General features: G+C 45.2%; 1 protein-coding gene across 1 annotated transcript in view; it reads right to left on the reverse strand.

Annotated features, from left to right (window-relative positions):
* The window catches only part of CASTOR1 (cytosolic arginine sensor for mTORC1 subunit 1), a 138664-nt gene that overhangs the window by 83262 nt on the left and 27788 nt on the right, over positions 1-27614 (reverse strand). The window contains exon 3 of the mRNA XM_040416701.1: positions 13846-14024. Within this exon, the coding sequence (XP_040272635.1) occupies positions 13846-14024 (179 nt within the window). The remainder of the gene's footprint in view (positions 1-13845; positions 14025-27614) is intronic.

Below are 27614 nucleotides of genomic sequence, written 5' to 3' on the forward strand. Positions count from 1 at the left end.
CGGTGACCCAATATCTCAGGAATCTAAGTTGACTCGCTATATAATAAAGAAAGAAGTCTGGAAGGGAAGCTCCTCCCTGTAGCCTCGGCCTCTGTAAAACTGACAGTGAGGGTTTGCTCCTAGATTTACCCCATACAAAGGAGGCTATAATTGCAAGTATACGTTTAAAAAATCCCTTGGGAACTGGCGTACAGGCGTGGGACAGCAAGTATAAACCCTTGGGCAAGAGTACCATCTTTACCAGATTCAATCTACCCATAACCGACAAAGGGAGGGTCTCCCATGTTTTAACCTTATCTTGGAATATGGTCTCTAAGGGTTCAACATTCAATACATAGGAGAGTTGGGGCTCTTTAGTGATTATTACCCCTAAGTATTTAAACCTATCAACTACAGGCAGGTTGTTTCGGCAACTGGGCCAGTCATGGTTCCAGAGTGGCATGATGGCAGACTTTCCCCAGTTGATGTGCAGCCCGGAGTATTGCCCAAAGCGCTCTATGATTTCAATAGCTCTTAGTAGAGATACTTCCGGTTCCGACATAAAGAGGATCAAGTCGTCTGCATACAGTCCAATCCTGTCTTCCCCATCTCCCTCACAGACACCTGTATAAACCTGGTCCTGTCTAAATCTAATGGCTAGATGCTCTATGGCACTTGCAAACAGCAAAGGCGAGAGCGGGCATCCCTGCCTCGTGCCTCTGAGTAAGGGGAACCTATCAGAGTGGGAACCATTCAATTGTATGCTAGCAGTGGGTTTTTTATATAATATTTTAATCCATTTAATGAATTTAGGACCGAAGCCAAAGCTGCCCAGCACTGCAGTCAAAAAGGGCCATTCCAACGAGTCGAAAGCCTTGGCCGTGTCCAGTGAGGCCAGAGCCCATCTCTCCTTCTTAGCTACCCCCAGCTGCGCAATTACTTGAGCCCTCCTAATATTGTCAGATGTGGACCTTCCAGGCATGAAGCCCGACTGATCAGAGTGAATTATTGACGTGATGACCCTATTCAATCTATTGGCTATAATTCTGGTCAGGATTTTATAGTCCAAGTTTAAAAGTGAAATTGGACGATAAGATCCACATTCCAATGGGTCCTTGCCAGGCTTCAAAATCACAACAATGGATGCATCATACATGGAATCTGACAAGGAGCCACGGGAGTGCGCCACTCGATACAGGTTCAGCAACTGAGGGTTTAGATTTTCCCCATACTTAGAATATACCTCTACCGGGATGCCATCTGGGCCTGGGGCTTTCCCTGTCGGTAGATCCTTAATGGCTCTCTCCACTACCTCTAATGTAATATCCTCCTCCATAAGACCCTTATCTAGGTCCGCTAGCCGAGGATGAGACACTTCAGTGAGGTAGGACTCTAATTCTTGCCCTGAATAAGTAGCTGCTGATTTGTATAGGTCTCTGTAAAAATTATGAAAGCATTTCAATATGTCTTGCACCGATTCCATTATGCGGCCGTCAGTCTCCTGTATCCCGAGTACCGGGGGAGACATATTATTAGTGCGTGCTATATGCGCTAGTAACTTCCCTGTCTGATTGCCTGTTTCAAACGCCTGTTGCTTAAGAAGGAAGAAGAGCTTCCTTTTGCCCTTTTCCTCCAGATGCAGCATGTACATTCTCCCATTGGATAACCACTCTAATCTGCGCTCTTCAGAGGGGGACTCAATGAATGCCCTCTCTGCCTCCTTACAGCTGGTATGTAAATCATTTTCCTTACGTTGCGAATCTCTCTTAACGTATGAAATGGAGGATTTGATGCATCCTCTAAGGTACGCTTTCAATGTCTCCCAAAGCAATAGAGCGTCTGTAGACTCGCCCTGTATCTCAAAGAACATCCTCAACTGATCAGGGATTCTGTCATTTAAACCAAACAAGGACAGCCAGAAAGGGTGTATACGCATCTTACTGCCAACACTGGTATGATCAGTCAGGGCCAGCTCCGCCAATAATGGGGCATGATCGGACGGGCCCTGTGGTCCATGCCTAATATTCACCAGGTCAGTATATACTATGGCATTGCCAAACAAGTAGTCAATTCTAGACAGGGCTCCTCTGGCAGGGGTAAAGCAAGAGTATTCCCTCGTCAGTGGGTTCCTGGCTCTCCACATGTCTACCCATCCCATCTCCTGGGATATTCTGGCAAGAACCGTGCTGTTCCCTCCCGTCCCTCCTCTATCTGCCCTGCAGCTGAATCTGTCTAAATCCTCACTGACTACTTGATTAAAGTCTCCCAAACATATGAAACGGGCATTGGGATAATTAGCCACAAAACCCGTGACTGCTTGTAGAAGGGATAAAGATGCAGGAGGGGAATTATACAGATTAACAATCACATATGGGACACAGTTAATGTGAGCATGTATGAAAATGTACTGCCCTCCCTGATCTACAGCTGAGTAGTGAATCTCGCATCTGAGGCTTCTATGGAACAGCAGGGCTACACCTCTGGAGTGAGAGCTCCCATATGAGTTGAACAAGTGTTGCGCCCAGGGCTTCTTCAACCTGTTCCCTGTTTCCGGGGTGAGGTGGGTTTCTTGAAGGCCCAGAATATGAGGATTAAAAGGAGCGTATTTGAGGGAAAAAAAAAAATAAAAATCGCAATCCTCTTATTAGGGTCTCCCAGTCCCCTCACGTTCCATGACATCACTCTCATGGAGGCCATGAAATCACCAGTTTTGAATCAAGGACAAATGCCCACATCCACATTGCATACACTGACAGTTTAGGCATATGATCAACATAGAGCAGAGACTCCCCTGTTGCTATCATGAAAAGAGATGGCCATACTTGAGACATATAAGCTTGAGCATACAAAAACATTATACAGAACAATAACATTATAAACATGAAGGTGTCGAATCCTGATCCGACTAACTTGGTGGCCCTTAACTCGGGGACCTGTATAGTGCAGATAGGTGTTATAACCATACAGGTATTGCTCCTACCCCCCATTCAGCAAATAAATGCAAAACTGCAGGCCTTAATACATGACAATAGAACATGTTGACAAAGTGACTGGTGCTGCGTGAAGGGAAACGCCCTGCATTTAAGTGAGAACACACATAAGACTATCAAATGCAGTCCAAAACATGAAAAAGTGACCAATATCAGCCTTGCTGCATCTTAACCACCTAAACACCCTTAACGACCAGGCCACTTTTTACACTTCTGACCTACACTACTTTCACCGTTTATTGCTCGGTCATGCAACTTACCACCCAAATGAATTTTACCTCCTTTTCTTCTCACTAATAGAGCTTTCATTTGGTGGTATTTCATTGCTGCTGACATTTTTACTTTTTTTGTTATTAATCGAAATTTAACGATTTTTTTGCAAAAAAAATTTCATTTTTCACTTTCAGTTGTAAAATTTAGCAAAAAAAACAAAACGACATCCATATATAAATTTCTCTCTAAATTTATTGTTCTACATGTCTTTGATAAAAAAGAAAAAGTTTGGGTAAAAAAAAAAAAATGGTTTGGGTAAAAGTTATAGCGTTTACAAACTATGGTACAAAAATTTGTCTGACAGCTTCCCTGCTCAGACATCTCCACTGCGCCTGTTCCTCGGAGCACTATGACGTCATCGCGCAGGCGCAGTGGAGATGTCTGAGCAGGGAAGCGGTCAGACATTCACTGCGCATGCGCCGAATACAGGCGCTCACAGGGAGGATCGCATTCAGGAGGAGATGGGCGGGCTGGAGGGACGCGCTGGGCGGCGGCAGTTTCTGAAGGTAGACGGAGCCTCTAGGTGCTAATGACGCCCCCATAGCACCTAGAGGCTCATTAGCATATTAATAAAAGTTCTTTTTTTTAGCAAAACGGCTGCCCCAAAAGCAATTATATTAGGATGGTTGGGCAGAGCAGACACTAGCGGATCGCTAGTGTCTGACAGCTAAATATGTGAAACGAAGTGATAGAAACCCTTTAATGGTGGTCTGTGCATGACACTATTATGGGGGATCTGTGGATGGCACTGTTATGGGGGATCTGTGGATGGCACTGTTATGGGGGATCTGTGGATGGCACTGTTATGGGGGATCTGTGGATGGCACTGTTATGGGGGATCTGTGGATGGCACTGTTATGGGGGATCTGTGGATGGCACTGTTATGGGGGATCTGTGGATGGCACTGTTATGGGGGATCTGTGGATGGCACTGTTATGGGGGATCTGTGGATGGCACTGTTATGGGGGATCTGTGGATGGCGCTGTTATGGGGGATCTGTGGATGGCGCTGTTATGGGGGATCTGTGGATGGCGCTGTTATGGGGGATCTGTGGATGGCGCTGTTATGGGGGATCTGTGGAGGGCGCTGTTATGGGGGATCTGTGGAGGGCGCTGTTATGGGGGATCTGTGGATGGCGCTGTTATGGGGGATCTGTGGATGGCGCTGTTATGGGGGATCTGTGGATGGCGCTGTTATGGGGGATCTGTGGATGGCGCTGTTATGGGGGATCTGTGGATGGCGCTGTTATGGGGGATCTGTGGATGGCGCTGTTATGGGGGATCTGTGGATGGCGCTGTTATGGGGGATCTGTGGATGGCACTGTTATGGGGATCTGTGGATGGTACTGCTATGGGGTGGGATATCTGTGGATGGCATTGTTATGGGGTGGGGGGATCTGAGGATGGCATTGTTATGGGGTGGGGGATCTGTGGATGGAACTGTTATGGGGGGGGGATCTGTGGATGACACTGCTATATGTCATCCACAGATCCCCCTCATAACAGTGTCCCCCAATACACCGGGCCCCGCCGCTCACCGAAGTATTTATAAACGTGAATCCTTATCCTGTTATTAAGTTGAACTAACGCTGAGCTCTCCCATGTTCCCCTGTATCCCCATAGCACTTACTTAAGCTTCAATAGCAGGCAGAGCGGACGGCAGCAGTAACGTCACTCACTGACGTCGCGCGTCTGCTCCGCCTGCTTCATTCATAAAGTGGGCGGAGCAGGCGCTCGACGTCAGTGAGTGACGTTACTGCTGCCGTCCGCTCTGCCTGCTATTGAAGCTTAAGTAAGTGCTATGGGGATACAGGGGAACATGGGAGAGCGCAGCGTTAGGTCAACTTAATAACAGGATAAGGATTCACGTTTATAAATACTTTGGTGAGCGGCGGGGCCCGGTGTAAGAGTACAGTGACTGCACCGGGCCCCGCCCCTAGTTACGGACTCCAGCCCCTCCTCTCTCCCGGCTCATACATAGCAGTGCATCTTTGCCGGGCTGCAAAGATATTCATTGCGGGCCGCATGTTTGACACCCATGCCCTAAGGTATTCGCTGATGGGCATAGTGAGTTCATAGAACTTTTTATTTTTTGTCACAAGTTAGCGGAAAATGATGATTTTTTATTTATTTTTTTCTTCTTACAAAGTCTCAGATTCCACTAACTTGTGACAAAAAATAAAAACTTCTATGAACTCACTATGCCCATCAGCGAATACCTTGGGGTGTCTTCTTTCCAAAATGGGGTCACTTGTGGGGTAGTTATACTGCCCTGGCATTCTAGGGGCCCTAATGTGTGGTAAGTAGTTTGAAATCAAAATCTGTAAAAAATGGCCGGTGAAATCCGAAAGGTGCTCTTTAGAATGTGGGCCCCTTTGCCCACCTAGGCTGCAAAAAAGTGTCACACATCTGGTATCTCCGTACTCAGGAGAAGTTGGGCAATGTGTTTTGGGGTGTCATTTTACATATACCCATGCTGGGTGAGATAAATATCTTGGTCAAATGCCAACTTTGTATAAAAAAAAAATGAGAAAAGTTGTCTTTTGCCAAGATATTTCTCTCACCCAGCCATTTTTTACAGATTTTGATTTCAAACTACTTACCACACATTAGGGCCCCTAGAATGCCAGGGCAGTATAACTACCCCACAAGTGACCCCATTTTGGTAAGAAGACACCCCAAGGTATTCCGTGAGGGGCATGGCGAGTTCATGGAAGTTTCTATTTTTTGTCACAAGTTAGTGGAATATCAGACTTTGTGAGAAAAAAAAACAAACAAAAAAAAAACAATTTCCCGCTAACTTGTGACAAAAAATAAAAAATTCTAGGAACTCTCCATGCCCCTCACGGAATACATTGGGGTGTCTTCTTTCCAAAATGGGGTCACTTGTGGGGTAGTTATACTGCCCTGGCATTTTCCAGGGGCCCTAATGTGTGGTAAGTAGGTAAATGACCTGTGAAATCCTAAAGGTGCTCTTTGGAATGTGGGCCCCTTTGCCCACCTAGGCTGCAAAAAAGTGTCACACGTGGTATCGCCGTATTCAGGAGAAGTTGGGCAATGTGTTTTGGGGTGTCTTTTTACATATACTCATGCTGGGTGAGAGAAATATCTCGGCTAAAGACAACTTTTCCCATTTTTTATACAAAGTTGGCATTTGATCAAGATATTTATCTCACCCAGCATGGGTATATGTAAAATGACACCCCAAAACACATTGCCCAACTTCTCCTGAGTACGGCGATACCAGATGTGTGACACTTTTTTGTAGCCTAGATGCGCAAAGGGGCCCACAATTCTTTTATGAGGGCATTTTTAGACATTTGGATCCCAGACTTCTTCTCATGCTTTAGGGCCCCTAAAATGCCAGGGCAGTATAAATACCCCACATGTGACCCCATTTTGGAAAGAAGACACCCCAAGGTATTCAATGAGGGGCATGGCGAGTTCATAGAAATTATTATTTTTTGGCACAAGTTAGCGGAAATTGATATATTTTTTTTTTTCCTCACAAAGTCTCCCTTTCCGCTAACTTGGGACAAAAATTTCAATCTTTCATGGACTCAATATGCCCCTCACGGAATACCTGGGGGTGTCTTCTTTCCGAAATGGGGTCACATGTGGGGTATTTATACTGCCCTGGCATTCTAGGGGCCCTAAAGCGTGAGAAGAAGTCTGGAATATAAATGTCTAAAAATTTTACGCATTTGGATTCCGTGAGGGGTATGGTGAGTTCATGTGAGATTTTATTTTTTGACACAAAGTAGTGGAATATGAGACTTTGTAAGAAAAAAAAAAATAATTTTCCGCTAACTTGGGCCAAAAAATGTCTGAATGGAGCCTTACAGGGGGGTGATCAATGACAGGCGGGTGATCACCCCCCTATAAGGCTCCATTCAGATGTCCGTATGTGTTTTGCGGATCCGATCCATGTATCCGTGGATCCGTAACAAACATACGGACATCTGAATGCAGCCTTACAGGGGGGTGATCAATGACAGGGGGGTGATCAGGGAGTCTATATGGGGTGATCACCCCCGTCATTGATCACCCCCCTGTAAGGCTCCATTCAGACGTCCGTATGTGTTTTGCGGATCCTATCCATGCATCAGTGGATCCGTAAAAATCATGCGGACGTCTGAATGGAGCCTTACAAGGGGGTGATCAATGACAGGGGGGTGATCAGGGGTTAATAAGGGGTTAATAAGTGACAGGGGGGGGGTTTAGTGTAGTGGTGTTTGGTGCTACATATTACTGAGCTGCCTGAGTCCTCTGGTGGTCGATCCAAACAAAAGGGACCACCAGAGGACCAGGTAGCAGGTATATTAGACGCTGTTCTCAAAACAGCGTCTAATATACCTTTTAGGGGTTAAAAAAAAAAATTTTAAAAAAAAATCGCTTCTTCAGCCAACGATCGCCGCTGGCAGGCTGGAGATCCACTCGCTTACCTTCCGATCCTGTGTGCGCGCGTTTACAGGAAATCTTGCGTCTCGCGTATATGCGTGACTGTGCGCAGGGCTGCCACCTCCGGAACGCGATCCTGCGTTAGGCGGTCCAGAGGCGGTTAAATAATATCTTGCTCAGGGGAAACAAGAACAAGTCTCCCTATAATCAGACATATGGGGACATTTAAATACTTGCTGTGAACAGACAGCGGAAAGTTCAGCGCGGTCCGGGAGGCGCAGCTTTTCTTGAGGCCCAGTCCTCCGCCTCACGAGGATCATTGAAAAACACGGTTTTATCGCCATCTATGACTCTAAGGCGGGCCGGATAAGCCATCGAATATTGAAGATTTAGATCCCGAAGGCGACGTTTAACTGCAACAAATGTGGCTCTCCTCTTCTGGAGATCAGCAGAGAAATCCGGAAAAAGGGAGATCTTTGCATTTTCATGCCTGATGTCTTGCTTGCTTCTGGCCTGACTGAGGATAAGATCCCGGTCTCTCCAATTCAACAGACGCGCCAAGAGGGGTCTAGGAGGAGCCCCTGGTGGGGGGTATCTGGCTGGGACACGATGTGCCCTCTCCACGGTATATGCAGGAGAGAAGGGTGCCTCAGGGAACTGCTCTTTAAACCAGGCCTCTAGGAAGGCCGCAGGATCTCTGCCTTCAGCTTTCTCTGGTAGGCCCAAGATCCTCACATTGTTGGGGCGCGATCTATTTTCCAGGTCGTCACATTTCTGTTGCCACTGACCTACGGATCGCTCCAGATCTTGCATCTGCCCTGCCATGGGTCTGGTCAGATCTTCCAGCACAGACACGCGGTCTTCTGTGTTTTTGACCCAATCTCTGAGCTGCTGCATGTCATGGCGGAGCAGGCCCACATCCACTCTCACCTCCTCCAGCTTCCCGGTGAGTGAGGTTTGGCATGATGATATTGCCACTAGTAACTGCTCATAAGCTACCTTGAGGGTAAACTCCTGCTCAGCGCCTTCCTCTACATCCGCCTGTTGGGCAGCCTGCCCGCGGGTAACAGCCGCACGTGTGGGAGTCGCAGTCGCGGCTCCACTTTGGGCCTCAGACCTGGTGAACTCTTTGAGCTTCTCCGCAGCGGTCTGCGCTTTGCTGGGCCCCATAGTCGGTGTGCGGGGTCTCCGTCTCCTACACACCGTCCACTCTGTGCCAGGAGTCGGCAGTTTGTCAGGATGGTGAAGGATTATCGAGGGTAAGTGGAGCTACTCACAGAAGCGTGCTCACATGCCGGCTGCTGGCCACGCCCGCTTTAGGCTTCTTTTTAGGTACCACCTCATAGGTAGTTTCTTTTTCCCCCTTAGAGTAGATACCCCAAGGGATAAAGAAAGGGACCGGATAAGATATTTACTTACATGTCCCTGCACAGGAGGCTCTGGTAATTGCTCTCTGCAGATAGCTGAGGTATCCATAATGTGAGGACCCTGATGCTAGCACCCCTGAGGTTTAAATACCACTGGCACTTACCCCTCCAGTTGCCGCGATGCCCCTCCTCCTCCTTCTGGGACTCATCCTGGGAGAGTTAACCGGATGGGACGCGAGGCCGGAAAGCCAAGCCTCCAGCGTCCCCTGCCATGCTGGACGCCACAATCCTCCTCACCGGCCGCCATATCGTTGAAACCACCATGGACGCCGCCATCTTGTTTCCGACTGCCCTTCCTTGGCCCCGGAAATGACATCAGACACCCTGCGCCACATGTGTACCACATCTTCCATGCAGTCCCGACATCCGTCTATGAGGAGGAGGGAGCCTGGTGCCCAGAGCCCCACCAGGGTTACGGCAACCAACTCCCCAGCCCGCGGCCTACTTGGAACTCCAACCTTCCTCCAGCCACTTGGCCATCAGGTACAGGAGACCCCCAGCTTAGAGGGTTTTAGCATGGCACCTTATTGGGAGGGAAGGAGAGGAACATGGCCCTCGATCTAACCCCTGCCAGTCTCCAGGTTAAGAGATCCCTCTCTGTCACCGTCCCCTATTGGGACAGGAAAAAAACACTGGTGGGTGTATGTGGGGGGGGAACTTTTAATCTCTTTTTGTTCCTGTCCCAATAGTGGGTGGGGAGACCTCCTCCATGTGGTGCTGTCATGGAGGATGTCCTGGAAACATGGTTACACAATGCAATTTAAAAATAATGTGTGGTCCTCATATTGCTAAGTTCACGTTAAAATTTAAAAAGTTATGGCTCTTGTAAGGTGGAGAGGAAAAAACTAAAATGTTGCTGACAAAATTGGCTTAGTCCCAAAGGGGAAAAAAACTATTTAAAAACTGCAGCAGCACTGATTAAATCAGATTTCTGCCAGATTATTGCTCAGGAAACGAGAGAGGGGGCAGAGACTAACCATTAGAAAGCTCATCTCATGATTTGGCACTAAACAGCATTCTGCAGCTTGCAGTGTATTAGAATACATAAAGCTGTATTATTATTTTTTATGAAAACCCAATCTTCTTTAGCAGGCAAAGCAAACGGCAAGTTCTCTATAAATGTTATTAACCCCAAGCTGACAATGATTTACTAGTTTAGCTTTTTGTATTTTTAATTTGTCCTTTGCCCTTTTCTTTAAAGCGTAGTGCTAATTAAACACAGTTAAAGGGCTTGTCTCACTTCAGCAAATGGCATTTATCATGTAGACAAGGTTAACATAAGGCACTTATTAATATGATCGTCCTTATTGCATCCTTTACTGGCTTAATTCATTTTTCCATCACATTATACACTGCTCATATCCACGGGTTACGACCACCCTGCAATCCTGCACCGGTGGCAGTACTTGAACACTATAGGAAAAAGCGCCAGCCTATGCACACTCCAGCGGGGCCGGAGCCTTTTGCTATATAGCGCAAGCACAGGCACCACTGCTGGATTGCAGGGTGGTTGCAACTCCTGAATACGAGCAGTGTAATGTAATGTAATGTAATAGAAAAATGAACCAAGCCAGCAAAAGAGGCAATATGGACAATCACAATACATTAGTAAGTGCCTTGTATTCACTTAATCTTTATGATAAATGTTATTTGCTGAAGTAAAACAAAACTTTTAAGTAAAAAAAAAAAAAAAGTCATAGATCCATCAGGTTAAACCTATCATACTGCAATGTTGATCCTATGAGGTATCTGCCAACTGTCCTCATTGTTTAGGGGGAATGCCAGTGATGGTATTTAGAATAAAATCTCCAGATGGACACAGATAGTGTGTAACATTCTGCTCTTCTAGAAAGACAGCCAAACCCCAATTAATGTGTGTCTAATGAATCCTAAATATCATTACACAACGGACTAAAAAAAAAAAAAAAAGATACAAAAAAATCTGTACTGCTTCAGTATATGGAATGTGGCAAAACCAACCTTGCCACTGGGTTTTGGAGAGGCCTGTTTACCAGCCTCTTGCCTCAGGATTATGGCCCATACTAACTTTAAAGGAGAAGACAGACCGGCCGCACAGCTTAAATCTGTCTTTGGAATGGTATTTTGTTATGTGAGGGTACCCAGATAGCTAATTTTATTGTATTCGTGTAGTCTGAGTGCCATTCACCTAATGATATGCACTCAGACTTGAGCTATCTGGGGATATGTTAAATGTCTGTGTTTGCTGTGGGGGTGTGACATTGTGTGTTTGGGTGGTGATTTCTGTCCTGTTGTCCCCACATGTGTATTGGCGATTTCCCTTTGTCCTGAGAGATAATTGAATTGCTCCTTAGGTGTCTCCAGGGCAGAGAGGAGGAAACCATGATGCATTGTGGGGATGTGTTGTGTCTGTGTATCCTGAGTGCTACGTATCTGTCCTGTGTCACAGTCTTCCTTCTGGTCCCCTAGGGGCGTGTCCACCAGATGGGGACCTGCATAAATACGGGTGGGTAGCCCTCAATAAAGTGTTCCTGTTTTACCCTTTATCATGTTGAGGCTGGTGTTTGGGTAACTGATCGACACTGGGGATTGCTATACGCTGAAGATTTGCTATACTCCCCTGGCTATAACTACTAGCTCTTGTAAGAGCTTGTTCCTGGTTCCTGCTCTCTGGATGTAGGAGAGGTTCACCCACTGGAGCCTGGAGCCTTGTCGTAGGTCCAGGGTGGGTAGGAGCCGGCGAGGCCTCAACCAAGCTTCGGCGGTTCGTGGGGTCTGCAGTGCGTACGGTGTCAAGTGGAGTGCTTGGAGTCCTCGGAAAGCATTAGGAGCACCTATCAACAGAGGTACCCGGTCGGGGTGCTAGGCGTTCCGTTACATGGACATACAGTAATAATGTTATACAGCAACTCCATTACATGTAACTATATTACAGTGAAAAAATAAATGACTAAAGTTTAAAAGGCACCCAGAAGGATTATATAAAAGTTTTTTGAAACAAAAAAAAAAAGGCAATTTCATGTAAATTACACATATATGTAACCCAATTGACTGTTAAAAGAACTGCTACTCATTCGGCGAAATAAGACATCACATATGCACAGTCTAAAAAAAATTATTTTTTTTTTTTTTTTTTTTTAGAAGGGCTGTTGAGAAGCGGCTCTGTCACCAGTATCAACCCTATACAACCAGGCATATAGCCGCTTAATACGATACCTATCTTTTGTCTGTAGGTAGTAGAGTTGGAGAAATTTGAACTTTTATAAATATACAAATAAATATACTACTGACACCCCTCTCCTTCAAATCACTCCCCCCTCCCTTTAGATTGACAGCCTGCGCACACGCTGTCTAGAACAGCGCGTGCGCACATCTTCGCTCATCGATTTCAAGCCTAAGATGTTGTGCACCCGTGCCGTTTTAGACAGCAGGTGCGAGATCTCATTCTAAAGGGAGAGGTGTGTGATTTGAAGGAGATGGACGTCAGTATGGAACACCAGGGGCGTTGTTGGAGCGGTGCTGCATAAGCTCCTCTCCTGGTGCTCCAATAGCTCATTAGTATATTTGTAAAAGTTCAAATTTCTCCACAACGCTACTACCTACAGACAAAAGATAGGTATCATTTTAATCAGCGTCAGCAACCCTACCAGGCTATATGCCTGGTTGTATAAAGTTGATTCGGGTGACAGGGCCGCTTTAAGAGGTTGGTGCCCGTTTTTGCCCACCATTGAACCTCCATTTCATCTATGTCTACCTCTTCAGTAAAGATTTGTTGGCACTGCATGTTGTACAATGGATGTTTAGTAAAGACTACCAATTAATGCGTGCAAAATATTAGTTAACATGTATGCCAGTCATTAGGTGTCATGAGGGGGGAAAAAAAAAAAAGTGTGGGAGCAGTGTATCCATTGCATGGACACTCATTTAGCCATTTTTATTGGCTTAGATGTATTCAGGGCTATAAAACGTTTCTGTAATAATTTTCTTTTAAATGTTGCTTCTGTATCTTCCATGTCTATGCAGTACATAGCAGGCTGCAGAATGCTGTTCACAATGGAACCTTTCAGACTAGCTCTCTGAAGCTCAGTCTCCAGTGCCACTCATATAGTCATAATTCAACTTAGAGAGAACTGCTGGAGACCGAGCTGTCAGATGGCCAGTCTGCCGAAGTGTTTGATGAAAACCACCTATCACAAAGACATTATTGGTCCAAAATATGTTTAAAGGGAACCCATCACCTTGAAAATGCAATGTAATATGAAGGCAGCATGTTATAGAGCAGAAGAAGCTGAGCAGATTGATACACAGTTTTATGCGAAAAGATTCAGTATAACTTGTAATTTATACATTTATATCTCTGCTCATTCTGGACTTTGAAGTCAGCGAGGCGACTGACAGCCTTCCCTCTGACCGTGTATACAGAGATAGCTGTCAATCACTGATAGGACCAACTCCTTGACTTTAAAGCCCAGAATGAGCAGAGATTTAAATGTAAAAAACAAGTTTTACTGAATCTTTTCCCATAAAACTATATATAAATCTGCTCAGCTCCTCCTGCTCTACAGTATAACAAGCTGCCTTCAGCTTAAACACCATGTTCAACATGACAGGTTCCCTTTAAATCAATAGAGGAAAAAAAATCACCCAGTATTGGGTGAGTGACTTCTGATTTATATTTGTCAGTGAAGACAGAAACGGGAATAAATAAATTGATCACAAAATACACACATCGCTTGTCACTGAGCCTACTATAAACTGCTTACATGCCACTTAAGATTCACTTAATTTTCATCTTACCAAAATGTAATCAGTCTGGTACGTGGAAAGCATCAGCACAGAGACATTGTGCTCTGCCAGAGGAGCAATGACAGACTTGGCAATCTTTGTGACACCTCCAGTCTGGATCCCGTTGGACAGCACATTCAGGACTCTCCACGTATTCTCTGCCACGTGTAGAAAATTGGACTGTGGTAACTCTGCCAAATATAGATCCGATCTACATTAGACATACATAAAATATAGGACTCTATAAAAGATAAGCCCAACTCTGAGTAGAAAAGCAAATACAAACATATCCCTTGAAAGATTCCTACATTAAAGCCTTTACCTGCAGTCCTGTAGACGTGCATACAATACATTATACCAGGGCTGGACAAAAGCTGGTAACAGATCATCTTTTCTGCACAACATGCATTTGGTGGCTGGGAGCTTCCACCGACTACCGCTGAATGAATGACCAGCAGTCACCACAAAATGCAGTGCAATCTGTAGGCAGCATGTTATAGAGCAGGAGGAGCTGAGCAGATTGATATATCATTTTGTGGGAAAAACTTCAGTAAATAGCAATTTATAAATTTATCTCTCTGCTCTTTCTCGTTTCATTGTACATGGGGGAGGTGTCCTCAGTGACTGATAGCATTCTCTGTATAAACACTTAGGGTCTTATTAGACCACATGATTTTTGGGCCAATTATCAGGAACAGGCCTTCCTAGGAATGCTTGTTCCTGTTAACCGGCCCATATAATCGATCAGACAATCTGCCAATGAATGATGCCCGATTATCGTCGGGAGGGAATAAAAAATAAATAAAAATAAATAAAAAAAAGTTTGAAGTAAAAACAAAAAACAAACAAAAATAAAAACACAAACAAACAAAACACCAGTTATCCTCATCAAGTCATTTACCATTAAAAAATAAAATATTTACATATTAGGTATCGCCACCTACATCATGACCAGCTCTATAAAAAATATCACATGTTCTGGGCCATCAGGTGAACTCTGTAAAAAAAAAATAAAAAAAAAATATATATATATATATGTCGCCAAAACAGTCTAACAAAAAGTTTAACAGCGAGTGATCAAAAAGTACTACGTACCCCAAAATGGTAATGAAAAAGGCAAAAAATGAACCCTCACTGAAGACCATCAGCAGAAAAATAAAAAAAAAATATGGCTCTCAGAAAACGGCAACTCAAAAACAGGATTTTTTTTTCAAAAATACTTTTATTGTGTAAAATTGCCCAAAAAAAAAAAAATTGCAGAAAAAATAAATAAATAAATAAATAAATAAATAATAGACATATTAGCTATCACTACATCCATAATAAACTCCTCTATAAAAATATCACAATCTACCCCATCAGGTGAATGCTGTAAAAAAAAATATATATATATATATATATATATATATATATATATATATATATATATATATATATATATATATATAAAACTTGTGGTCACCTTGCATTACAGCAGCAGGGAGCCGACTATGGCAGCCAGGGCTTCAGTAGCGTCCTGGCTGCCATGTTAACTGATTGGAGCCCCAGGCTTACACTGCTGGGACTCCTTTCGGAACTGCCACTGCACCACCAATAAGGAGGGGAGAGGGGACCCTGTGGCCACTGCCACCAATGATTTTAATACTGGAGGGGGGGGGGGACGGACTGTGCCACCAATGATTTTAATACTGGGGGGCGCCTTGGCCACCAATGTATTTAATACTGGGGGTGTGGGAGATGTGGGGGGCGGGGTCGCACTGCGCCACCAATGATAATTAACTTTCAATACAGGAGGCGGGTGCGTCGGCGCAAAATCACATAGCCGGCCCCCTGCCTCTGACAGGGAGCTGCAATCAGCGGCAGCAGTTAACCCCTCAGATGCGGCACCTGAGGGGTTAACTGCCGCTGATCCCCGTCATATAGGCTGGGCACCGCCTCCTGTATTTGTATTAGATGTTAACTTTTATTGCTGGCGCAGTGCGCCGCCCCTCCTCCCGTCTCTCCTCATTGGCAGCGCGGCACAGGAAAGGGGGGGGGGGGTAGGAGAGAGTGCTGCTGAGGGAACATGGCGCGCTGGCCGCATTATCAGCAAGGTTAGATGCCGATACTGACAACTTTGAAAATCATGCATATCGGCCGATAATATCGGTAACTCCGATAATCGCTCGATCTCTAGTATTTACCCTAAAATAAAACCAAATGATTGAAACTCATCCTGCAAAAAGACAAAAAGAAGCCCTCGCACAGCTCTGTCGAGGGAAAATATTAAAAATATGGCTCTCAGAAATTGGCCGTACTGATCCCCCAGAGGCTGTTCAAAAGAAACTTGCTGCCCGTAAACCAATCGATTCAAAATCTGGTCCTTAAGAGCCAAAAGGTGGTCTGTTTTGAAACATGTGGCGTACCCAAACTGCTGTTTACATGCACATTTATGGCATTTAACATTAAACCATATGTATTGTGTCTCAGATGGCACAAGTTGGGCACAGCCAGGGCCGGATTAACGTAGGGGCTGATGGAGCTGCAGCTCCAGGCCCCTACCATAAAATAGGCCCATCTGCCAGCCAAAAGGCCGTCGGGAGGGTTAAAAGTCCTCTGTTGTACACAGCGCAGAGTCACATAGCACACAGACAATGCAGAGACGCTCACCTCACGCTGGCAGCAGGAGCCTGAGGGAGGGACTAGGGAGGAGCGTAATATGATCCTAGAGTGGAAGATGCTTCTGCCAGCCCCGCCCCTCCCCGCCCACCAACCAATCAGAGCTGAGGCAAGGCAAGCACTAGCAGCTCTGAGTCGTCTGAGTAGTACAGGGAGTCTTCACAGGTCCTGTAAGGGAACTGCACAGTGTAAAGTGTAGTTCCCAGGTTAGAACAGTGCATCTGCCAGGACCTGTGATGACATCATCTTCAGCATCACAGGTCCTGCAGAATCTTGCAAAGGAACTGCACCAAAAATGGTGTAGTTCCTACGTTTGGAAGGTACATCTGCCAGGACCTGTGATGACATCATCACAGGTCCTTCAACCCCTAACAGCAAGTATTAGAAGTTCACAATCAGCTCTGCATTGATCCATACAGACTGGAATGGAGTGGTAAGAGGAGGTCCTCCACTTTTCATCATTTACAACCCCTCCATGCCCTGTTTTTACTCATTGCTCACTCATGTATAATACTTCAGACAGGTACAGTGACCACAACCTCATGTACTTCACACACACAGTGACTATAATGCATAACTGACCACATATTTCTATAAACACTGCATCTACAGTATTATACCTTGTATGCCTCACCTATATATATATATATATATATATATATATATATATATATACACACACACTGCATATATTAAACAGTATTATAGATGCAATATGTACAGATATATAATATATATTGCAGTGTACTGATATGTGAGGTACAAGGTATAATATATGCAGTGTGTATAGATATATTGTATATACAGCAGTGTACTGATATGTTAGGTACGAGGTATAATAGATGGTGTGTACAGGTATATTGTATATACAGTATTGGATTGATATGTGAGGTACGAGCTGTAATTTATACCTCATATATCAGTACACTGCTGTATATACTATATACCTCAACACACTGCATATATTATACCACGTTCCTCACATATCAGTACACTGCTGTATACACTATACATCTGTACACACTGTATCTATTATGCCTCTTTTGTGTGCCAGGCCTGTTTTGTAATCCCAATCCGGCCCTGATGGCATAAATTATAAAACAGCAGCGAACATAGTTCATGGAACAAAGAGAGAGGCCTGGAATGGGTAGTGGGAGGGGCTATAAAAGGGGAATGGGGGCCCAATTTAGATTCTTGCTATGGGGCCCAGTGATTTCTATGTACGCCTTTGACAGGAGCAGAGAGGTAAGAGAAGTGACAGATGACACAGAGTTTAGATTACAGGTTGAATTAACCATTTAGGATCAAATTGGCTTCTCAGGAGATATATATGTTAAAGGCATCTCATTCAGTAGCTATATAACTAAGGGTGGGTTCACATCTCCTTTATGGATTCCGTTAAGTGGGGACTGTGGGGACTATTTTATTATCAGCCAGTGACTGTTACTGTAATACTGTTATCAATTCAGCACATAGTTTTCCCTGTGCGTGCATTCACATTTCACTTCACTTGGTTCGTTGTACTACTGTCAGTGTCAGACTGTTGTCACTGTGGGTAACAATGCACAACAGACAACAATGCACACCACAGTGACAGCTCCTGACTCCTGTCCTGAGTCCTCCTGTCCGGCGTCAGCCTCAGCTTCATTTCACCATCACTATAATCAATCACTCTTCCTGATCCTGACTCACTCATTAGAGAACTGATGAGCCGACTGAGTCAGCAGCAGCAAGTGAATCGAATGGAAAGCATCTGCGCATGTGCACCGGCACCTAGAGTCTCCGGTTCACTTGCGAGTCAGCTCAGCAGTCAGTGACTCAGCAAGTGAACCGAAGATCCGATTCATGAACCGATTCATCTGAAAGATCCGAACTTCCCATCACTACTGAGGTCATATCCGGCGGGCCGGCATTACAGAAACAGCACCAGCTGCTCTGACGTCCTGCCGCCGGATATACGTCACAGGATATCCGGCGGCAGGACGTCAGAGCAGCTGGTGCGGTTCCTGTAATGCCGGCCCGCCGGATATGACCTCAGTGCGCCCACGGTTATCCCTCCTGCACGCTGCGCTGTGTACAACCTGCTCAGCACTTTCGACCAGCACACGGCCCACAGCGCTCAGCCACACCAGCTCGCGAGACAGCAGGAGCTTCTGGAGCAGGGCAGGTATCAGATAAACTCATCCAGTTGGAAGGGAGGGCAATCATAGTGCTGTTATGATTTATGGACACAGCTCTCAGCATGCTTAGCCAGCCTTCTATCTGGCTGTTTCTGAGCCTGTGGACTGTGACTCTCAAGAAGCACAGCCAGATAGAAGGCTGGCTAAGCATGCTGAGAGCTGTGTCCATAAATCATAACAGCACTATGAGAATTACTGACTGGCTAAGCATGCTGAGAGCTCAGTCTCTATAACATAACACATAAAGAAATTACTGTTTCTAGCTGCTAGTCCACAGCAGCTAGAAACAGTAATTTCTTTAAAGGGATTCTGTCACCAGGTTTGACCCCTGTCAGCTAAAAATATGCTGATGTACAGGGCGTCTTCACGATTCCTAATGTGGGCTTATAAATGTCATCTGTGGGCTTATTTAGCTAAAAAACAGCTATTACTAACCTGTCAGTCAAACAAATAAGGTGCCCAAGGGGATGTTAATGGGTGCAAGATGCCCGCCGCACCCACCGCCGTTCGTGCCCAGCGCCGCCTTTCCGGACTTCTGCACCGCCTCCTAATCCTCTGTGCCGCCTCTCTCTCTCCCTCCCTCCCCCCTCCTTCTGCTGTAAGATCTCGCGCTTGCGCACAGGGCTCTGCCTGATGCGCCCGTGCAGACTTCTCCATTTGGCTTCTTACAGCGAAGTGCGCATGCGCCGGCACTTCGCTCAACCCCTGTATGCGCGAGATCTTACAGCAGGAGGAGGGGGGAGGGAGGGAGAGGCGGCACAGAGGATTAGGAGGCGGCGCAGAAGTCCGGAAAGGCGGCGCTGGGCACGAACGGCGGCGGGTGCGGCCGACACCTTGCATTCATTAACATCCCCTTGGGCACCTTAATTGTTTGACTGACAGGTCAGTAAAAGCTGTTTTTTAGCTAAATAAGCCCACAGATGACATTTATAAGCCCACATTAGGAATCGTGAAGACGCCCTGAACATCAGCATATTTTTAGCTGACAGGGGTGAAACCTGGTGACAGAATCCCTTTAATGTGTTATGTTATTTAGACACAGCTCTCAGCATGCTTAGCCAGCCTTCTATCTGACTGGCTAAGCATGCTGAGTGCTGTGTCCGTAAATCATAACACAGCTCTATGAAAATTACTGTTTCTAGCTGCTGTGGTCCACAGTCCACAGCAGCTAGAAAACAGTAATCTTCATAGTAATGTTAAATGATCACTATAGTGTCAGGAAAACAAAGCGGTTTTCCTGACACTATAGTGCCCTGAGGGTGCCCCCACCCTCAGGGTCCCCCTCCCGTGGTCCCCCTCCATGTTGCCAAGATAGACGCCAAATGAAGGGGTAGTTGCAGGAACAAAATACTTTAATGGTATCGATAAAATATATATGTAATTAAGACACTGAGTGCAGTTCAATAAAAATGCCCAGCAAAATCCTCAGCACCAGGCCCATGATGCTCTTAATCCGGCCCTGGGCACAGCACATTGTACACTGAAATGCCATATCTGTGGAAAACTTGCAGTTTTTCATTTTGCACTGTCCCCTGCTCATTTATTTCTTCAAAACACCTGGGAGTCAAAATGCTCACTCCATCCCCAATAAATACTTGGAGGGCTGTAGTTTCCAAAATGGGGTCACTTCTCAGGAGTCCATTTGTTCTTTCACCCCAGAGCCTCTACTGTCATCAGTACAAGATGTGTAAATCACCACATTGGGCTTCAAAAGCGCATGGTGCTCTTTTACCCCTGAGGTATGTCCAGGTAAAAGATTAGGGTCACATGTAGGGCGTTTCTAACACCAGGAAGCACAGCATGCTTGGCACAACATATTGGGCACTGAACTGGCATAGCCATGTTAAAATTGCAGTTTTCACTTTGAACCATCTGCTGTGAATTAATTTTTGTAAAACACATGTTGGGTCAAAATGCTCACGACACCCTTTGGCAAATTCTATGAGGTGTGTGGTTTCTAAAAGGGGGTCACTTCTTCAAGGTTACTTTTTTATTTCACCGCAGAGTCTCTACAGTTATTTTTTAGGCTGTCAGAAGGCTTAGGATTTTAAAAGCAATTTTTCAAGAAAATTTCCAAAATTGACTTTAAGGACCAATTCAGTTATAAAGTCACATTAAGGGGCTTACATAATAGAAACCATCCATCAATTACCTAATTTTAGAAACGACAACTCAAGTTATTTTAAACTGATTTTACATACTTTGTTAACCCTTTAGCTGTTCAACAAGAATTAAAGGAAAATGGAGGTGAAATGTTTAAAAATAGTCACTGTTTTTGCAGATTTTCCATTCTGATCCAAACTTTCCTGTAACACAGCAAGTTAACTGCAAAATAATGAATTGGTAATTTGTTTGTTGAAGTTTATTTTCCAACACAATAACTTCATGTTTAATAAGAAAATCTACCACCAAGTAAAGGGCGTGGCGATGGGGAGCCCTTGTGCCCCAATGGTACGCTAACCTTTACTTGGGGGGTTGAGATCGTGATGAGGTTTTTGGAGAGAACCTAATTGAATTGTGCTCTGGTTGAGGTACATTGATGATGTGCTAATCCTGTGGAAAGGAGATAACAGCTTTAATTCTTTTGTCAGGTGACTCAACATTAATAATTGGGGTCTATTTCACCACCGAGATCCATGATTGTATGATTAAGTTTTTGGACCTTACAATTTACAAAGATCCTAAGGGTATCATTGGTACCTGGCTTTTTCGTAAACCGAGACAAATGGCTTGCTTGAATGGCAGAGTTGTCATCCAGTGGCCCTTAAGCGGGACATTCCTAAAGGCCAATATTTGCGCCTTAGCCGCAACTGCACTAGCATACAGGACTTTCGCATGGCTGCCAATGATCTTAGGCAGCGCTTTTTACTCCGGGGGTACCCCTCTACAGTGCTCAGTCAGGCATACCAACATGCATTGGGATGCAACAGGGAATCCCTCTTGATTCCCCGAGTCAGGTCATCAGAATCTGATCAGATACAGATTATTGGGGAGTTTGATAAGGCTCAATCATGTGAGGGAGATACTATCTCGGTACTGGGGGATTTTACAAGCTGACCCTGACATTGAGCATTTGGTGGGCGATACCACGACGATTACCCATCGCCGGGGTAGGAACATAAAAGATCGACTGGTCCATAGTTTTCATGAACCCATTCCTCATACTCCTGACTGGATAACAAATTTGATGCGTGGTACCCATCGACGTAGTGGTTGCATCACATGTGGTGCTATTAAGAAAGGCAGCACCTTCCAGAGTACATGTACTGGCCTTACGTATATCAGGACCTTTATCAACTGTAGAACTACTGGTTTGGTATATCTGGTCACTTGTAGATGTGGAATTCAGTGAGTGGGAAAGACTCAGAGAATTTAGGAGAAGGATTGGGGAGTGCCTCAACAATGTGAGGAACCAAGCTGACACATATGTAGGCCGCCATGTGGTGGAATGTCACAATGGGGACTTAGGTGTGATTGTGCTCCAAGGCATTGAGGTTGTCAGGCCATCTACAAGAGAAGGGGACTTTGACCGCAGTCTCCTCAGAAAAGAAGCACAGTGGATTTTTTGCTTGAAAACCCATACGCCCCAATGGCCTTAATGAGCATATATCTTTTGCTTGCTTCTTATGAATTAGGCTGATGCTGTTACGCATCTAATAACAGGGAGATGATATTCTACTCCCCTATGCTTGCTGTTGCACTTTTAACATCAGTAGGGTGCAAGGTGCGGTATCAGCACAATTTAATTTGATAGGTGTGCAGCCACACATCATTTATTTTTAATTATGTGTCATTTTCTAATACATTAACACAATCCTCTTTTCTGTATATTAATAGCTAAATACAGGTATGTCCTCACAGTCCCTTCTTTCTATAGTAATATAGGAATTACCAAAAGCCATTATTAAGAAATCCGCCTATTTGATCCCTGGTTTTGTTAGGGGAAATGTCCCCACTTGTGGTCCTCCACTTACTGAGCCAGCATTGTACAACAGAAGCGCTTAGGGATCTTCCATCTCGCTCAGATCACGTGATGCTGGGTGGGTGTGGCCTCATTTGCTAAGGGAGGGGTTTTAGATTTAAATACCCTGACTATTGGCGGACGCTTCACGGCCGCACTAGTGCCGGAGCGCTGCCTCTACATGTGTGAGGGGTAGCGTTATGCTGCTCTGTTATATCTGAAATAAGTTTACATAAGAAACGCGTTGAGCCAGGGCATAAGGGAGCAATAGCAGAGGCAGTACTCTATGTAAAGAGCATTTAGCGGCAGGGATTTCAGTTTAACCCTTGACTGATAAGTGTGTTTTGGCTGAACTCTAGCTGCTTTAACAAACAGCAATAGTGGAATGTTCGCAGTTCATGTAACACACTTTAATGTTACTATGCTACAAGTGTGTTTTCGTTGAACTCCAGCTGCATTAACAAGCAGCACTGGTGGAATGTTCGTAGTTTATGTAACATACTTTAATGCTATTATGTTATATTATGCAGTCAGTCGGGTTATTCCTAGTTAGGCTACTGTAGCACAGATGGGGTTTCGTTATCATACCTTGTAATGTGCTGTAGCCTAAGATCAGTGGTACTATTAGTGCACCCTGGAGTGCATTTGATCATTTTGCTTGGATGGTTTAGTTTAGTCTTTTACCTGCAATTTATGTGGGTACCACTGACGAGTATATGATAGTGAGTGTTATATATTTTCCCCTGTTTTTTATTTTAGTGATATTTACTAAAGATTTTTTTGTTTTCATTTTAGCGTTCCCTATACAATTAAAGCTGACGCAAACCTGATTTGGCTAAGTAAGCCTAGTGTGAGCTCTTAACTGCAAAACAAACCTCAATATATATTACTCTGATTCTGCAGTTTACAGAAACACTTCATATGTGGTCCTAAATCTCATCATGGGCACAATGCAGGGCTCAGAAGGAAAGGAGTGCCAAATGGTTTTGGAGGGCTGATTTGAATGGAATGTTTTTTGTGCGTCATGACACTTTTAAAGAGACCATGAGAAACCCCCAAGAACTGATCCCATTTTGAAATCTACACCCTCCAAAGGAATTTATTGTGGGGTGTACCGAGTGCTTTAACCCCACAATAAAATGTTGCTTTGGCCCTTATTTACACTGCAGCACTTAAAAGGGAAGGAGTGGGGGCGGAGCCTAGCGGCGCATGGAGTAAGGCGCACTTCGCATCAGCTCCGGCAAGCATCCTGTATTTTTCACCTTCAGCGGTGGCGATTCGCGCTGTATTTGCTCAGAGAGGCAGGGGACACACTCCGCAAGCGATCCGGCTCAGTGTTCAGAGAACATGCCGGCGAAAAGAGGCGAAACACCGAGAGCCGCTTCCAAGATGGCGCCGATGAAGAGAACTGGCCTGACTTGCGGTCGGCGGTGAGTCAGGGAGCTGCAGCGCGGCTGGAGTGCTTTGCTCACAAACCACAGCATTCCCCCAGGCATGACTGGGGTGCAAGAGATGGCACCCTGACACCATCAGATGAGGGCATAGGGGAGCAGGAAGGCCCCTGTGCTGATGATCAGCAGCTCCTCGGCCAGCAAGAGGGGGGGGGGGGGGGGGCGGGCAATAGCCTATACAGCACTGAAGAAGGCCTGCCAGAGGTCACTACTCCTGAGCCCACTCTAAAAGATGTGATGGCAGCTATTGCTAACTGCAACGTCACCCTCAAATCTATGAATATAAATATTGGAAGCCTAAAGGCTGATATCTCCATTATTCGTCATGACCTACATAAGGTGGCTGAACGCACCTCAGAGGTAGAGAGGAGGGTCTCGAACCTGGAAGATGGGGCTGCTACCCTACAGAAAGAGAGCATTGACGCGTCAAAAGACATAGCGGCACTTTATGCAAAAACTGATGATCTTGAAAACCGCTCTCGCCGCAATAATATTCGGCTGGTGGGAATACCAGAGAAGTCAGAAGGCCCAGATCCTACTGAATTCATTGAAAAGTGGTTTGCGGATAAATTCCGAGATAGAGGACTTTCTGCACTATATGCGGTTGAACGGGCTCATCGGGTCCCCACCAGACCCCTGCCACCAGGGCGTCCACCACGCCCAATACTCGCTAAAATCCTGCACTATCGCGACAGGGACACTATACTGAAAATCAATGGGGTACAGGTGTCACTGTTCCCGGACTATTCGTCGGATGTACAGAAAAAGAGGGCTCGCTTTGTGGATATTAAGAGGAGGCTGAGGGATTTGCAAGTCCAGTATTCCAGGATGTTCCCGGCCAGGCTCAGAGTGGTGGCGTTTGGATCCGCTGTGTTTTTTGAAGATTCAGATGCTGCGGTCAAATGGCTAGATCAAAATGAGCGTCGCCTTAGGATCCCATCGACTGACACCTGAGACTGTTGGATATGTTTGATCTTGGATGGAGTTTCGATGTCCCCTGGACTATCTACTCACCGCTGTTGACATTTCTCTTCTGTCTTTAGCCGGTTGCTGGAGACACTTTGTGGGTAGAGCGTACGCCCTTGGTTGCTCCCCACTTTCTCATTGTGCCTGTGAGCGGTATCGTGTTGGATGCTGTGCTGCTCCAGGCGCTGTTGGGCCAGGTTCACACTATTGGCCCCAGGTTCACTAGCAAATCTGGTTATGCTACTTATGTTTCTTATGAGGGTAGGGATAGGTGGGTGGGGGGAAGGGTTTATTTAGGGTTATTACTGCCAAATGTGTCAATGATAGTAATTCTAAGATGTTGAAACGTACAGTCCTTGTTCACCTAGAAGGTGGAAATGAGAAAGAGATGGGAGACTATACTATGTTGATTAACATTGCTTTTTCTTGCAGCTTGTGGAACTTGGAGATGTATGTGGCCGTAACCTACTTTTATTTTTGTATACACTCTTATGGGATCTGTTACAAGAATACTTAGCTGGAATGTGAGGGGAATGGCGGATGCTACGAAAAGACACTGTTTATTTCGCTACTTATCTAGATATCAGCCAGCAATAATATGCTTGCAAGAAATGCACATAACCAAACAATCTATACATGTTCTGCAAAAGCCGTGGTTGGGTTATTCGGTGCATTCCATCTTCTCCTCGCATTCCAGGGGGACTAGTATCCTGGTCCATAAAGATATTAAATTTGAATGCCTTAGGGAATGTGTGGATGAGGAGGGAAGGTTTATAGGGGTGCATTGTGTAGTCCAAGGGTTGAGAATGGTGTTGGCGACGATCTATGTACCCACAACATTTTCCTCAGTGCCTTTGAGAAAGCTTCTGGGTTTTATGGCAGAGTTTTCTGAGCTTCCAATGCTAATAGTGGGAGACTTTAATAACGTGCTCAATAGCTCGCTTGATAGATGTCAGGTCACACCTAGTGATGGTAGTACTGGTGAAACTCCGTTCGCAAGACTACTGAGGGAAGTAGGTCTGACGGACGTATGGAGGGAGACCCACCCCTTGGACAGGAAGTACTCATGTTGCTCCTCGACTTATGGCTCCCTATCGCGTATAGATATGGGTTTGGTGAATGCTCCCATGTTTCCACTTGTACGGAACTCAGTATCTTGCCAGGACCTTATCGGACCACTCCATATTTAGGGTCGCCCTTGAAATTTCTGAGACAGCCAGACCGGGGGCAAAATACTGGCGTTTGAATGCTTTCTGGTTAACACTGATAGGTGATATGTCTGATACGCTTCAATCCCTTAGGGAATATTTCCGATAAATGTGGGAACTGCATCTCCGATAGTTGTTTGGGAGGCGATGAAGGCCTTCCTCAGGGGCTCCCTAATTAAATCAGTCAGTCGGATTAAATCTAAATAGCTCGATCTATAAAAGGGAAGGAGTGACATATGGCCTTTGGAGGACAATTTTTTTCTGAAACCGGTTTTGGGTGCCATGTTGCATTTGAAGAGACCCCGACTTATCCCTTCAGTGGAGACCCCCCCTCCCCCAAAAGTTACCCCATTCTGGAAAATACACCCCCCAAAGGAATTTATTAAAGGGTGTACTGAGCGCTTTGACCCCACAGGCATTTCATAGAATTTAGAAACACTTGGCTGTGAAAAAGAAAACTTACAGGTACATTTTTTCCTGTAAAAATGTTGCTTTAAAGGGAATGTGTTATCCTGACCTGCTGTTTAAATCGCTTTTTTTTTTTATGTTTAACATACTTTAAAAAATTATGTCATTTTTAACCAAAACTCCTGTAGTTTTTGCACTGGCCGCTATGTCTAATAATTGGCTCAACTCCTTGGTTTGTACAGATCTCTTTACTGCAGTTTACTCATTCTAATCCTACCTGTAATTATGTCATCTCTGTGTATAGATAAGACAGGATCCACCATTCACAATGGGTGATTGTCAGAGCTCATCTATTCTTTCCTTGTACAATGACCTCTGCACAGGTCACAGAGCATGGCGAGAAAACTCTCCCATATTAGTCAATGAGGTTCCCTCCAGACCATTGTGTCTATGGACCACTGGTCTGCCGTAAAGCAACTTTCTTAAAGGGAACCTGTCACCGGGATTTTGTGTATAGAGCTGAGGACATGGGCTGCTAGATGGCCACTAGCACATCCGCAATATCAAGTCCCCCATAGCTCTGTGTGCTTTTATTGTGCAAAAAAAAAAAAAAAAAAGATTTGATACATATGCAAATTAACCTGAGATGAGCCCTGTACGTGAGATGAGTCAGGGACAGGACTCATCTCAGGTTAATTTGCATATGTATCAAATCTTTTTTTTTTTACACAATAAAAGCACACAGAGCTATGGGGACTGGATATTACGGATGTGCTAGCGGCCATCTAGCAACCCGTGTCCTCAGCTCTATACACAAAATCCCGGTGACAGGTTCCCTTTAATGCTTTCTACATGCTGTTAGGAACACGGCTTATGTGGTCGTAAACTGCTGTATGGGCACATTGCAGGGCTCAGAAGAGAAAGAGCACCATGTGCATTAGAGGCCTAC

Source organism: Bufo bufo, chromosome 2 (assembly GCF_905171765.1).
Source record: "Bufo bufo chromosome 2, aBufBuf1.1, whole genome shotgun sequence".
NCBI lineage: Eukaryota > Metazoa > Chordata > Amphibia > Anura > Bufonidae > Bufo > Bufo bufo.